Raw genomic sequence first — 16,192 nt, 5'->3', positions numbered from 1 at the left:
CCAGGTCCTGTGACTGGGCTTTTATCTTATTGAAATATCAAAGAGGCTGATGTTTTTCTCCTTTTTCATGGCTATAAATAGATGCTAGAGAGAGTTGCAGAAAGAGAAAGGAAAAAGAGGAGATATGTTGAGAAAGTTTCCAAATTTGGTGTGGAGTATGATTCATTGAAAAATAAGTTAAACTAAGATGTTTAGTCTAATCCTTGAAAAACCAAACCATATAGAATTTGTTCTTCGTGGTCAAAATGAACACTGCATTTAATATTTCAAAAGGAATGATCCTGAATTTGATAAGCAACCTGGTTCTGGTTCAGTCCTTTGTAGCCTCAGATTACATCATAGCCAGGCTCTAGTTTACTTTCTTTTGTAATCACAAAATGCATTAGATATGGATCCGCATTTCAGTAGGTTCTCTTACATGCTATATGTGAGCCAAAATAAAGAAAATGTCCCAGATGAAAATAAAATTTTCTGGAAAAGATGGCGACTTAAAGTCATATTCAGTAGAAACTGTACATATTATTATTTTCCATACTTCAAGTTGATTGACCAGTTTATGGAGTTAATAGGGCGCTAGATTTAATAGGCTTTGTTGACAGACACTTAGGAAAAGAATACCAGGGCTGATTGTTCTTCAGAGAATCAAGTAGGAAGCACACCATAGGTTGGTGAGCCTGACTTCAGGGTGAGGCAGATTCTTGCGACACTTTAATAAGACATGAGATCAGAAGAAAACTGGGGAAAGTCTAGTGGGTATATTACTCATCAGGATTCCTCAAACATCAACTTGATCCTGAAATATTTTGATGCAATGATCAGATAGTATTTGAGAAACCCAGAAACTGTGGGCATTTAAAAAAATAAACACAAAGCACTGGATACCTAAAAGCTGATCAACAAATGAAGTGAAAAAATAGAGGAGATAAACTTAAGAAGAACAAAGAAAAAAGAGTATATAGAGGACAACAAATTATGAACTAAGAGGAGACTAGTAGCTGGCAAAGAATTCTATCTAGAAGGTTACTGCTGCTTTTTCAGTGTTAAAGAGTTTATTATAATTGGTAGAACTAATGTAGTTTATTATAATTGGTAGAAAGTAATGTCTTCTTTGCTTAGCGTTGCCAGAAAAATCCATAAACACAATTGATTCTCTTCCCTGCCTTAAAAAATTACTTATCTATGTATATATATTTATGTATATAGTAATGTGTATGTGTATATATGTACATGTATTTATATATATATGAATAGAGGAGTAAATATATTTGAGTTCATTGATATTTTATTTTATTTTATTTATTATTATTATTATTATTTTTTGAGACGGAGTCTTGCTCTGTCGCCCAGGCTGGAGTGCAGTGGCCGGATCTCAGCTCACTGCAAGCTCCGCCTCCCAGGTTCACGCCATTCTCCCGCCTCAGCCTCCCGAGTAGCTGGGACTACAGGCGCCCGCCACTTCGCCGGGCTAGTTTTTTGTATTTTTTAGTGGAGACGGGGTTTCACCGTGTTAGCCAGGATGGTCTCGATCTCCTGACCTCGTGATCCGCCCACCTGGGCCTCCCAAAGTGCTGGGATTACAGGCTTGAGCCACCGCGCCCGGCCGATATTTTAATTAGACTTGACAATAAAACAATTTACTCATAATGGCTTAAGTAGTTCCTTACCAGGTGTGTGTATGTGATATTATGAAAATGGTTATCTTTCGTCTCTCCATTATTTATTTCCCTTACTAGTTTATACTTACATACATATTGATAAGGAATTGGACTCCATTTGGAAATTGTTATTGAAAAGAACTGATTATAGCAGAAAAGTAACAAGAGCTTGTGCATATACTGAACTAGTGTTTTGAATATGCTCATATATATATTAATGCAATTTAGACATGGCAAAAATGATAAAAACTAGCATAAATGAGTAATAAACCAGCTCATGTACTAAACACCAGGCTTAGAGGATCCAGAAGATATTTAATCTGTTCCTCAAAGAGGAAGTTGACTCAGCAGTTAATCAGGGCCAGGCGTGGTAGCTTATGCTTGTAATCCCAGCACTTTGGGAGGCCAAGGTGGGTGGATTACTTGAAATCAGGAGTTCAAGACCAGCCTGGCCAACACGGTGAGACTCCATCTCTACTAAAAATACAAAAAATTAGCCGGGCATGATGGCAGATTCCTGTAATGCAAGCTTCTCAGGAGGCTGAGGCAGGAGAATCACTTGAACCTGGGAGGTGGAGGTTGCAGTGAGCTGAGACTGTGCCACTGCGCTCCAGCCTGGGCAACAAGATGAGACTCTGTCTCAAAAAAACCAAACAAACAAAACAAACCACCTGTTAATCATATAAGCCTTTCCTTGTGTCTTCAAGATGTGAAAATATAGGAATCCAGAGATGGAATATTTTAACTCAAGAAAGCTCTTGGTTTGAAATTAAGGAAATTTCATCTAAAAGAGTGAAAGGGCATGAGAACCGACTAGTACATTTAAAGCAGAGGACAATTAAGAGACGGTTGATCAGTGCGCTGAAAACTCAACGATGATTTAAAAAAATCAGGAAAATTAACTATTTTCTATATGCCAAGTGGGAAAGAAGATGGAAATAAAGGGTATCAAAGCAAATGGTCAGTTACTGATTATTTTTTTTCCCTCCCTGTACAAGCGCCTGGGCGCTGTGGGGGTGTCGTGATTGATTTGTATTGATAGGAAGTTCAGAAAAGTTGAGATGGTTACAGCAGAGAATTAGATGCTGCCTTATAGTACTCTTTTTTTTTTTTTTTTTTTTTTTTTTTTGCTTTCTTTTAGAACAATGTGTCTCCTTTCCAGAACTCTTCCATCTGCTTGGTATTATGTAATGACTACAAAGCTGTTTGGCAGAAATTACAATGCCAGAGAATAGATGTTGGCTTAGAGTCAAACTTTTTACCTCTTAAGTCAGAGCTAGTTAGGGTAAGGGGACTTGGGCCATATAATCTAAAGATGGATATGATACTCTTTACCTTTGCTGCTACTGCCCCAGTTTATACCACAAGTGCATCTATCTGAAACACAAGATCCTTCTGACTGGTCTCCTTAGAGTCCATTCTCTAAAATCCATTCTTCAAATAACAGTCAGTGATCTGTTAAAAGAACAAAAAAGAAATTTGATCGCATCCCTTCCTTGATTCCATGCTTCCATTTACTTCCCATTGCATTTCCAATGGAGACCCAGATCTTTACCTAACCCTTGCCCTCCTCTTTATTCTGTGTCCCTTGCTTCTTTCTCTCCAGCAGACTTCCTTGCTATTCTTGAACATGCTAAGCTCTCTCATGCCTAAGGACATTTGCACTTGCTATTCTCTCTCCATAACTGCTTCTGCCATCATATCCATTTAGTGAGCACCTACTGTGTGCCAACAGCTGTGGTGTTAGCATTAAGCAAATGGTATTTCCTCACTGGTTGAAAATCTCTACCTGCTGAATTGGTTTTTGAAAAGCTGTGATTTTTTTTTTTCTTCCATTTGTTTTGTAAGATTAAGATAAAAATGATTTTTTTTTTTTAAATAGGTGGCCTTATGGGGCCATTTGAGTATTTGATTATCATGTATTTGAGTATTTGAGCATGATGGGGCTGTTTGAATATTTGAGTTGTTGTAGTGGACAGTTTTTGACACCAAGTGTTTTGACCTTTTCACTAAGGTCCTTGTAACTGTTTGAGAGAGAAGAAAAAGAAAAGGTGAAGTTCAGTCTTTGTAATAAATATGTTAATTAAATGCAGTCTGGCCGGGCGCGGTGGCTCACACCTGTAATCTCAGCACTTTGGGAAGCTGAAGTGGGTGGATCACCTGAGGTTAGGAGTTCAAGACCAGCCTGGCCAACATGGGGAAATCCCATCTCTACTAAAAATACAAAACTTAGCTGGGCGTGGTAGCATCTGCCTGTAGTCCCAGCTACTTGGAAGGCTGAGGCAGGAGAAATGTTTGAACCTGGGAAGCAGAGGTTGCAGTGAACCAAGATTGTGCCACTGCACTCCAGCCTGGGTGACAGAGTGAGACTCTGTCTCAAAAAAAAAAAAAAAACATAAAATATAAAAAAATACAGTCTCTTTTAAATTTAGGCATTTTAATGTATTAAACCCAGTTTTGTCTATATGTAAACACTTAACCAGCATACAACTCAAATTATACTCTAGTTCACATATATGTATGTTGAAATATAGTATTAATTTATTAAATAAGTTTATATTAGTAACATGTACCTTAAGGATTTGTAAAGACATGCCAGACTTCTTGATCTGGGTTTTTTTTGGAAATGATTTTTATGCAATAATATTCTGCAGTGTCCATTTTAATTGATTTTTCAAAAACGAACTAAGAAGATATAAAAGCAGTTGGTTCTCTGGAAACTTGTGTGTAAATAAATGTAATTTCTTCTTTGAATCTTTAAAATGTAAGTTAGTTGTATCTTAAGAATTTTTCATTTGTTTTGGTCAAATTTAAATTCTGCTTCTTGACAGCTAATTCCTATGGCTTTTGTATTACATTTTTTAAAATTCTTTTTTTACCCCCTAGATTTCGACCTCATCAGGATGCAAACCCTGAAAAACCACGTGTTGCTGCTCTAATCGACAGGCTCATTGCTTTTAAAAATAATGATAATGGAGCTTGGGTCAGAGGAGGAGATATTATCGTTCAAAATTCAGCGTGGGTATTCTCAACCAAGTTATTATATGATGACACTGATGTATTTTCAGATTTTTTTTAAAGCCGGTAGCATGAAAGCATAGTGATGATTCTTGGAATCATATTATTATTATTATGATGATGAATAGACAGGACAAGCTCTAAGGAAGTATGCTAGAGTTAAAAGACTACAAATGTTTGAAGTAGTCTCATTCTGGTGCCTTTTTTTTTTTTTTTTTTTTTTTTTTGAGACAGAGTCTTGCTCTGTCGCCCAGGCTGGAGTGCAGTGGCCGGATCTCAGCTCACTGCAAGCTCTGCCTCCCGAGTTTACGCCATTCTCCTGCCTCAGCCTCCCGAGTAGCTGGGACTACAGGCGCCCGCCACCTCACCCGGCTAGTTTTTTAATATGTTTAGTAGAGACGGGGTTTCACTGTGTTAGCCAGGATGGTCTCGATCTCCTGACCTCGTGATTCGCCCGTCTCGGCCTCCCAAAGTGCTGGGATTACAGGCTTGAGCCACCGCGCCCATCCTTTGGTGCTTTTATTGGAACAGAACTTGTCCAGTGACATGAGAGTTTTTGATGAAATTGAACAGAAACCGGGAATTTAACTTGATATAACAAGTACGGTCTTTGTCAGAGAGCTAAATAAAACTACCTGGATCTTTTCCCTTCATCTTGAAAACTCCTTAGTTTTTCTGATGCTCTTCTATTGCCATTCAAAATAAAAGCTTTATAATTCCACCTCAGTAATTATGTCTTAACTACCTGGATCTTTTCCCTTCCTCTTGAAAACTCCTTAGTTTTTCTGATGCTCTTCTATTGCCATTCAAAATAAAAGCTTTATAATTCCACCTCAGTTGACTTATGCCTTAACATGACTTGAGGCAGTAAGTATCTCACATTTTTTCCCATTTGTATAATTTTAGGAGTGGTCTCATGCATGTTAAGCTAAGATTTAGTGTTCAACAGTTTAGAAAAATGTGTGTGTGTATTTTTTTTTTCTGGCACTGAAATTAGCTTCTTGGCATTTCACGTCATTTCTGCCTTTTTTCATCCAAAAAACTGATATTGTGTTGAAGCTGTAGAAATGGCTTCAGAATCATATACCACAGTCTAATTGTTTTAAAAACATAGTTATGAAAATAATAATTATAGCTAATACTTTGATACACTGCTTACTGTTTGCCAGGCACTGTTCCAAACATTAGAAATTATTATTTTTTGAGACAGGTTCTTGCTCTGTCACCCAGGCTAGAGTGCAGTGATGCAGTCATAGCTCCCTGCAGCCTCAACTTTCTATGCTCCAGCAATCCTCTCACCTTAGCCTCCCGAGTAGCTGGGACCACAGGCATGTGCCACAACTCCCTGCTAATTTTTAAATTTTTTGTGGAGACAGGGTGTCCCTGTGTTGCCCATGCTGGTCTTGACTTCCTGAGATGAAGCGATTTTCCTGCCTCAGCTTCCCAAAGTGTTGGGATTACAGGCATGAGCCACTGCACCTCACCAACACTAGAAATTATTTAGTATGTTTAATACTCTCAAGAATCCTATGAGGAAGGTTATATTTTCATTTCAACTTATAAATGGGAAAAGTGAGAGAGAGAGGTTGAGTAGCTTGCCGAAAGTCACACAGCTATAATTGGCAAAGCCAGGATTTGAATTGGGTGCCATCACTGCAGATTCTGTGCTCCTAGTTATTGTGAAATCAGATTTTTGTGTGGTAGTGTAGAGAGTAAATATTGGGACCTCCTGGATTTCATGATAATTAAATATTGAGAGAATTACCTCTTTTTACATAATATGGTGAATTAAAATGTTCTTCACTTTCTTTTCTTTTACAGATTTGCAGATAATGGAATAGGACTGACCTTTGCCAGGTTTGTAATTGCTTAAAAATACTTATTTTAAAGCTTTAAGTTAAATAACCCTTAATTTTTTTTTTCTGATAATACACAGGAATGTTTTATCATTTTTTAACATAAAAAAAATAGCACCCTCTTCCTGATACCACTAGAGGGCCAAAAATACATTTTTTCTTGATTAATTGAATTCATACCAAAGTACTAGGTTAATATAGCTGGAATTTCACAGAAGGATAATTTTTGCTTGGAAGAAAGCACTTTTGATTTAGACTAAAGTTCTTAAAAAGTAGGGGAAAAAAGGAAGGGAGTAAAAGTAGGGAGAAAATTAAAAAACTAATATTTTCTTTCTTATAAGCTGCTCTAATTTAGCAACAGTCTTTAAGAACTAAACTTTTTGTTCTATATGTTTTTCTACAGATAATAGTCATTCTAGTTGTCATGCTAAACACGCTTGTCATTTAATTCTTATAGTCAGGACAAGTTTGTTCTCCTCATTTTCGGTGTTGTTGCCTGAGACTAGAGCAATCAATTATTGCTGCTAAATTAAAGTTTGTTTATATGTAGTTTGTAAATCATGTATTAATTCATATGAGGGCTGGGCGTGGTGGATCAGAGGTCAGGAGATCAAGACCATCCTGGCTAACATGGGGAAACCCCGTCTCTACTAAAAATACAAAAAAATTAGCCGGGCGTAGTGGCAGGCACCTGTAGTCCCAGCTACTCGGGAAGCTGAGGCAGGAGAATGAGGCGTGAATCCGGGAGGCGGAGCTTGCAGTGAGCTGGGATGGTGCCACTGCACTCCATGCTGGGTGACAGAGCAAGACTCCATCTCAAAAAAAAAAAAAAAAAAAAAAATTAACCAGGCGTAGTGGCATGCCTGTAATCTTAGCTACTCTGGAGGCTGAGGTGGGAGTATCCTGTGAGCGCAAGAGTTCAAGGTTGCTGTTCCAGCCTGACCAACAGAATGAGACCCTGTCTCTTAAAAAAAAAAAAAAAATTTATATATATATATATTTATATATATGTGTATATATATATAGTAAGAGGGGATATGTATGTATATATATTAAACTATAAGTAGGTACAGGTATTTTTATAGTTTAAAAGCAATTTCAAGGCTGAGTGTGAGGGCTCATGTCTATAATCCCAGTATTTTGGGAGGCTAAGGCAGGAGGATCACTTGAGGCCAAGAGTTTAAGACCAGCATGGGCCACATAGCAAGACCCCATCTCTACAAAAATTTTTAAAAATTAGCTAGGTGTGGTGGCAGGCATGTGTGGTCCCAGCTACTTGGAAGGCTGAGGTGAGAGGATTGTTTGAGCCCAGCAGGTCAAGGCTGCAGTGAACCATGTTTTTGCCATTGTACTCCAGCTTGGGCGACAGAGCAAGAACCTGTCTCAAAAAAAAAAAAAAAAGCGGTTTCTGAAGACTTGTGAATATGTATGAGAAAAAGCTATTGACTTCTTTTAAAACTTTTAGCTTTTCAGTTATAGCATGCCTACATTTGGGAATACATTTAAACTTTCTAGAGAAATGTAGCTAATGATTGTTCTCATGTTAACAGTGATGGAAGCTTTCCAAGTGATGAAGGTTCCAGCCAAGAGGTATCTGAATCACTCTTTGTCGGGGAGAGCAGGAATTACGGCTTTCAGGGTGGTCAGAACAAGTATGTAGGCACTGGAGGAATAGACCAGAAGCCTCGGACATTACCCAGGAACAGGTAAGCATTGCTTTAGCTGTAGAGTGTCAAATGTAAGCAATAAAGGAAAACCTAATCCTCAGGGGAGTTTCTGTACTAATCCTGGATGGCTTGGTTCCTACTGTGAGACTCTTTTCCTATTTTATTATTTATTACTACTACTACTACTACTACTATTATAATTATTATGTGTATTATCCTCCTGAAATTTTGGAGCCTTCGTTATTAAACATTTCATAGATTTAATTATCAATTTTATAACAAAGAAACCTGTCTTGTTTCTCATTCCTTATATAAGACCTTATATAAACTGTTTTCTTCTTCCTTCTTGAGCCATAGAAAGTTGCCAAACCCTAAACCATGACATTAGGTCAGTTTTTCCTCCATGTGTGCTGTTGGTTTTCAGAAATAGCTACTGGAAAAAGGAAATTACCTACTGAAAAGAGTCCTAGGAAATGAGAGTTGATCGATGCCAAAGTTACCTCAAACCCCCTCCACAGCTGTCTAATTAATGGCGGTTTAGATGTTGAAGGGAACGGCTAGGCTCTTGGCATGTTTTCTGTCGTCATCATCATCACAGAGTCATTAAAATTGTACTTAGCACGTCTTCAAAGCTTTAAGGAAACTATTAACTAATAATTCATATCTCAGTTCTGAGGCACAGTTTGGACTTCTCATTTTACTTGTGAGAAAACCAGGTAGAAAAATATTCAACAGTGTTTTTAGGCCTCACATCTGAGCCCATGTCATAATTCTTCAACAATCAACTCCCCTAGAGGAGTACTATTGCTGGATGTTGGGCTGGAACAGGGCAGAGGAATGGGGCAAACAGACTGCTAGCTTTGGGGAGTAGTGGTGCAGAGCGAGGACTTGGAGGAGAGCTGTACTATTTTCTGGAGAAAGGTCACTAGGCTTGGCTGCTCACCTCTTGTGCTTGTCGTTGTGGAATATTGAGCACTGCTATGTGCTACACTCTGTGTGGAGCTCCTGTTAGCCCTTAGAAGCCACTGGGAAAAGAACCTCATGGATGTTTTCATTGCTAACGTGTATTAAATGCTTATGATATGTCAGGCCCTGTTGTAAATATATTTACTTAATCCTCACAAAGCTCAATGAGATAGGCACTGCCAGCATCCTGTTTTACAAATGAGTATCTTACTAAAGGTAGAGGAGGTGGAATTCAAACCCAGTTAGGTTGTCTTCAGTGCTGTGCTCTTCACAATTAGGCTCTCGCTGCTGCTTCTAACGTGTAGATTTTTTAAAAAGCTGTATTGGTTGGCATATGGGCTGCAATGTGATGGTGGCCAAATCAATTCCACTCTGTGTTTTATATTGACCTCCAGTTTTGTTTCAAAATGCTTTTTGCTGTTTGGTAAGGAGGATTTTCCAAAATCAAAATTTCTCATTGATTAATGGAATCTGCTTTAATCTTATTATATCTTTACAACCTGTGTTAGTCCATTTTCACACTGCTGATAAAGACATACCTGAGACTGGGCAATTTAAAATCAAAAGAAAGAGGTTTATTGACTTACAGATCCACACGCCTGGGGAGGCCTCACAATCATGGCAGAAGTCAACGAGAGCAAGTCACATCTTACGTGAATGGCAGCAGGCAAAAAGAGAGAGCTTGTGCAGGGAGACTCCTGTTTTTAAAACCATAAGATCTCGTGAGACCCATTCGCTATCATGAGAACAGCACGGAGAAGACCCGCCCCCATGATTCAATCATCTCTTACTGGGTCCCTCCCACAACACGTGGGAATTATGGGAGCTACAAGATGAGATTTGGGTGGGGACATAGAGCCAAACCATATCACAACCTTTTCTACAGGGGAGAACCATGTTGAGATGTACGCTTAGAAATATTAAATACATCATGATGTGAAGGTTTTTAACTAGACTATTTGGTTTTCTTGCTAGCATATATGCTTTTGCTGTAAAACATTGCCTAGTTGTAGAATAATTAGTTGCTATAGAGATCCTCTGCCATGCAGTTAAAGAATTAATAGGAGAGGAACTTAAGGAATTCAGAATATTACCAGTTCCTATACATTAAGTATGGTTATTGATTTATGATTAGTAGGCTAAGGAGTTTGTGTTTGAACAGAAAGGGGAAAATGAATAAAACAAAATTCTCAGTCTAGCTAAACCTGTTGACATGGTAAGCCTTGAGGGCTCATGCTTTCACTCTTTTATGTGTATCATTTTACCTTTGTACTGTCATTTAGTGGCTTAAGAGTCAGTTCCCTGCCTAAGCAAAGGCTTGTCTTTTATTCTCATGGCTGGAGATTTGGAAACAAAGACCAAAGTACCTGAGGTTCCAAATAAAAGATCTTAACTGAGTTGATTCTAGGAAAACAAAGTCACCTCTTCAGAGAGGCCTCCATTCTGTCTAAAATAGCATCTTTCTCCCCACCCAATCCATCATAATGTCGTGTCTTATGGTCTCTATAGCACTTATTTTCTGAAATGATCCTTTGTTTTTCTGTTTGTCTTTCCCACTACACCGTATGTTTCATTTGATCAGGGATCTTGTTTTGGTTCCCATTGTATCCTAGAATTTTGCATAGTGCATACAGGATATTTAGCTGTATTCATAAAACAAGTAAATGAAGTGCTGCTAAGGGGACAGCCCATGTGCATTAAACAAAATCTTGTATTTCCACAGGACATTCCCAATTAGAGGCTTTCAGATTTATGATGGGCCCATTCACCTCACCAGGAGCACTTTCAAAAAGTATGTGCCAACTCCAGATAGGTACAGCAGTGCAATTGGCTTCCTCATGAAGAATTCCTGGCAGATAACCCCCAGGAATAATATCTCCCTCGTGAAGTTTGGTCCACATGTAAGTATGTTCTGTTGTTCCTATGTAGTGACTATGGTGAGAAAAGGAGGGATAGACAAAAATGCAAAGGATTTGCACCGAGTCTGTATAAGTGGGAGGAAAAACACACACAGAGGCAGCTCCTAATTCCGTGCACACTCTCCCATTGAGTTCAAGGTGAGAACAGAAGTCCCGTGTGACTTGGGGTATGTTTGACATTCAAGTCATACCTTGATAGGGAAAATGACTTCAAGAGATGATACAGAAATTATAGAGTTTCATAGGAACAAGAGGACATACAATTTTGGAAAATTCAGTGAAATATGCTGGTTGGGTAGTCCATTTCCACTAAGAGATTTGGGTCCTTCCTGCTATTTTACTTGTCTGAGGGCTATTCTTCTGGGGAACTAGAGGATAAGAGGTTGGGAATAAAGCAGATTACTGTGACAGTGTGATACAAATTAGGTTATTTCTTTTTTCTTTTCTGTTTTTTTCCTTTGAGGCAGGGTCTCACCCTGTCACCCAGGCTGACGTGCAGTGATGTGAATGGTGGCACAATCATGGCTCACTGCAGCCTCAACCTCCTGGGGTCAAGCCATCCCCCACCTCAGCTCCCTAAGTAACTGGGTCTACAAGCATATGCCACCACATCTGGCTACTTAAAAAATTTTTTTTTTTTTTTAAATAGAGAAAGGGCCTCATTAACCTGGGCTGGTCTTTAACTCCTGGTCTCAAATGATCCTCTCAACTTGGCCTCCCAAAGTGTTGGGAATATAAGTGTGAGCCACTGCACCTGGCTGAAATTGGGTTACTTCTGATATAAACTGTTGGAAGGTTTTTATGAAGATGGCAGATAGACTATAAAAATTACCATTTACAGTACAGTAGCCCACAGGAATCATTTTCTTACCAATTTCACCAGTATCACCTGTACCTGTAACACACAGGACGATCTGATTACATGCCCCCAGCCTTTCATCATCTTGCCAGTTCCATGATGGCAATGGCACGAGAAAGAGAAGTCTCAGGACATCTAGCTCCCTGCTCCCACAGGCAGCCACACCTGGGAAATAAATTCTCATTCTCTCATTCACATCCACCCACAAACTTTATAGTTGCCCAATTTAAAATAGAGCTTGATAGGTTTATCAAAGTCTATGTCTGGTTTTCTGCAACAGCTTGGGCGTGGATCAGAGGCACAGGTACAAATTGGAGTGTCAGCTTGGTTGGCTGGTTCTTTCTTAGGCCATGTGACTCCAGGGGAGGGGTAGGACTAGGCTGGTAGATGGCATCCACATAAATCAGCAGGATGAGTCTTGGATCACCTGTCCAGTGTGGAGACTTGCTGTTTCCTTACTGCCCACGTGGACCTCCCCATAGTTCTCCATGTATCGCGATCACTGGCATAGGCATACTGAAAAGCGGTTTGTTAGCCACTGTATTTGTTGTCCTAAAGTTATAACAGCATAAGACAATCCATAGTGTTTAAGTCCAGCAGTTCATCCAGTCTAGAGTTTTCTATGGTGGGGGTGCTCTGAAGCTTATAAAGGGAGCAGTTTGCAAAATTTGCTTTACTTAAAAGGGTGGAAAATATGCTGTAAACTTTTATCAGATTTAACCACGTAGGAAAAGAGAAAAAGTATGGAACCAAGAACTTGCAGCTACTTGTCCTAGATGTCACAGTTTTCCATTGAGTTGCTTATCATTTAGATGTTCTGTTGATTTAAAAACACCCCAGGGCAAAAGTGCATAAAAGCATTTAAGAGATATATCTGCGTGACTTGAATAGCATTAGTATTATATAATTTACTGTTAATGAGAAGCAGCTAAAGGCTGTAAAACATGTCACCTGCAGCCCATTTTGCAGCTGTGCATTATGTGTTTGATAAAGGCTTTAAGTAAACTCCACTGGATGTGAAAATTATTGAGCTGAGTTTGGTCTGTATTGAGGAGTAAGATAGTAGTATGGGCTTTTTAGCAGATTCAAGTGAGTTTATCAGTAACTCAGCCATACTAAGCCAACACTTAAACTGTGTTTCTGTTTTGACCTGTACTTCTCTGTTTATTTTTTTGGTGGGGGGGAGTCATATGAACAAGTAACTGAAGCATTTGGAGATAAAATGATTAACTAGCTCTGAAGATAACTTGTCATAGATTTTTATTTCATTGAGGTATAATTAACATATAGGGGAATGCACAGATCTTACATGTACGGTTTATAATTTTTAACAAATGTATATGACTACATAGTCTCCCTTGAGTTTTGTCTGGGGAACAGGTAATAGTTTTTAAGTGGGGAAAAGAGGAATACAAATAAAGATGACGTTTAACATTTGCCCATTAAATACCATAAGGTTTTGGGAAATTCCCCCCAACCCCAGTATGTCATTAATTGAGTAGAAAGCTCAGGTTGACTTGAGTGCCATAGCTGACAACTATGAACTGTAACTCAGAACTGCTCTAACCTTAAAGCAATCACAATGGATCTGCAGTCGGGTCACGGCAGGGGATGCTGCGATGGCAGGAGCCCTCACTTTGTGATGTCTTTCTTTTTCACTGTGGTCAGGTCTCTCTGAATGTCTTTTTCGGAAAGCCTGGTCCCTGGTTTGAAGATTGTGAGCTGGATGGTGATAAGAACTCCATATTCCACGACATTGATGGCTCTGTGACAGGATACAAGGATGCTTATGTGGGAAGAATGGACAACTACCTGATCCGCCATCCAAGCTGTGTAAATGTTACTAAGTGGAATGCAGTGATCTGCAGCGGGACCTATGCACAGGTAGGCTTAGCAAACGTATAATGCCCAAGTTCCTACCAGCTCCTGCCAGCACTGCTTCTGTGAGAAGTACTCTTCAGCTTTTCAGCGTGATTGACATTTTCCAAAGTGTGATCTATCTTCCTGTCCTGTCCTGTCCTTTCTTTTCTTTCTTTTGATTCATTAGGAGTCATAGACTCCTGGAATTTTTCTTAAAACTCCCCAACTCCAGATCTGTTTAAGAGGTGAAAAAGTGAGTCCCAGAGAGAACAGCTGATTTACCGTGGGTTAAAGTGGTTGGAACATAGTTGGGGCAAGAACCCATGTTTCTTGACTCTTAGGTTTTCTTGCCACACTACAGCTGTGCCCTCTAAGAGGTATTTTTATCCTTTGCTTTTGGGGTCATTAATCTCTACTTAAAGAATCTGACTTTTGAGCAAAATATCAGTAGGTCACATGAAAAGTGAGATGTTCCCGGGGACAGAGCTGGAGATTAGGAGTGAGTGGATAAGAAAGGAATCTAAGGAAAATTTCCTAATTATATTATGATATAATGTCTATGAAAATATGGAGATGATATCCATTGAGAAGCATCTCTTTGAAGACATTAAGCATTAATGTGTATTGATGCCTAGTATAAGAAGATGAACTAATTTGCAAGGTAATATATATAGTTAAGAGCACAGACTCTAGAGCTAGACTGCCTGGGTTTGAATTCTGGGTTTGAATTTGTTATTTTCTAAAGTATGCATTGGGCAAGTTGATTAACTACTCTATGTCAGTGCACAATGGGGATAATAGTAATTACTCTCATAGGAGGCTGTTGTGAAGATAGAGTACATGCGTATATGTAAAGCATTTAGCTTAAGGCCTGGCACATAGTTCAGTGCTTTGCTACTCTTAGTATTATTTAAGGAGAAGAGCAGTAAGTTGCAAAGGTGATTTTAATAGTCAAATTTTAGTGGGTGGAAGAGATTGCAGAATGGAGGTACAGTTGCCCAGGATTTTGAAAGGAGAAGATCCTCCCCTCGCGCTCTGCCCCATGCAGACAATTAAAGGGTAGGAATTTTTTTTTTCTTTTTTTTTTTTTTTTTTTTTTGAGACGGAGTCTTACTCTATCACCCAGGCTGGAGGGCAGTGGCACAATCTCAGCTCACTTCTAGCGCCGCCTCCCGGGTTCACACCATTCTCCTGCCTCAGCCTCCCAGGCAGCTGGGACTACAGGCACCCATCACCGTACCTGGCTCATTTTTTTGTATTTTTAATATAGACAGGGTTTCACCGTGTTAGCCAGGATGGTCTTGATCACCCGCCTCGGCCCCCCAAAGTGCTGGGATTACAGGCATGAGCCTCTGCGCCCAGCCAGGATTAAATAATAGACTGTAATCCCAGCACTTTGGGAGGTTGAGGCAAGTGGATCACCTGAGGTCTGGAGATCACCTGAGGTCACCAGCCTGGCCAACATGGTGAAACTCCATCTCTACTAAATAGAAAAAATTAGCCAGGCATGGTGGTGGGCACCTGTAATCCCAGCTACTTGGGAGGCTGAGGCAGGAGAATCGCTTGAACCTGGGGGTGGAGGTTGCAGTGAGCTGAGATCGCACCATTGCACTCCAGCCTGGGCAACAAGAGCGAAACTCTGTCTCAATGATGATGATAATAATAATAATAATAAATAATAAAAAGCTTTTAGTCTTTTTGAAGCTACAGTTTTGGCTAAAGTTCTTGCCAGCCATGCGTTTTCATGCATGTGTGCATGTGTGCATACATCTGTCTGTCTGTCTTAAAGTGGCAGGTACGCACTAATGAAAACGTTATATTTTTTAAGTGATCATAAATGTTTCTATAAAATATGTGGTTCTGGTAGCTCTTTTATAAATTACCATTGCGACTATCAATATGACATATTTTTCATTTATTCAACATTCACTCAGTAAAGCATTCAGTCCTTTGAATATCTAATGTATTTGAGAATATTAACCTGATATATATTACAAATCAGAGTAGTAATTCTGTTTTTATTTATAGATGAAGAAAGAAAGAAGTCATCTAATACTCCTCAGGGGTCACTGGGAATGGTAGGACCATAGACCAGAAATTTACTCCTGAGAATTTGAAATTTGGGCCAGAAGCCCAGATCTGCTGCCATTTGTTGTTACTTAGAAATGATGTAGTATGCCAAAAATGGGAGCAATTGGATCTCGAGATAGAATGATCATTATTTAACTATTTGTAACTATTTTTTAGTGGAATATGTGCTTTTTTTTTTTTTTTTTGAGATGGAGTTTTGCTTTTGTCGCCCAGGCTGGAGTGCAATAGCACTCTCTTGGCTCACTGCAACCTCCATCTCCCAGGTTCAAGCAATTCTTCTGCCTCAGCCTCCCAAGTAGCT

General features: G+C 39.2%; 1 protein-coding gene across 3 annotated transcripts in view; it reads left to right on the top strand.

The window, feature by feature from the left end:
- The window catches only part of CEMIP2 (cell migration inducing hyaluronidase 2), an 85,876-nt gene that overhangs the window by 47,304 nt on the left and 22,380 nt on the right, over positions 1-16,192 (top strand). For all 3 annotated transcript variants that reach the window (XM_025359908.1, XM_025359909.1, XM_025359907.1), the window contains 5 exons: positions 4,542-4,673; positions 6,495-6,530; positions 8,080-8,235; positions 10,886-11,063; positions 13,609-13,824. In XM_025359908.1, the coding sequence (XP_025215693.1) occupies positions 4,542-4,673; positions 6,495-6,530; positions 8,080-8,235; positions 10,886-11,063; positions 13,609-13,824 (718 nt within the window). The remainder of the gene's footprint in view (positions 1-4,541; positions 4,674-6,494; positions 6,531-8,079; positions 8,236-10,885; positions 11,064-13,608; positions 13,825-16,192) is intronic.

This window comes from Theropithecus gelada, chromosome 15 (assembly GCF_003255815.1).
Source record: "Theropithecus gelada isolate Dixy chromosome 15, Tgel_1.0, whole genome shotgun sequence".
Taxonomy (NCBI): domain Eukaryota; kingdom Metazoa; phylum Chordata; class Mammalia; order Primates; family Cercopithecidae; genus Theropithecus; species Theropithecus gelada.
This window is presented reverse-complemented; position numbering and strand designations above follow the sequence as displayed.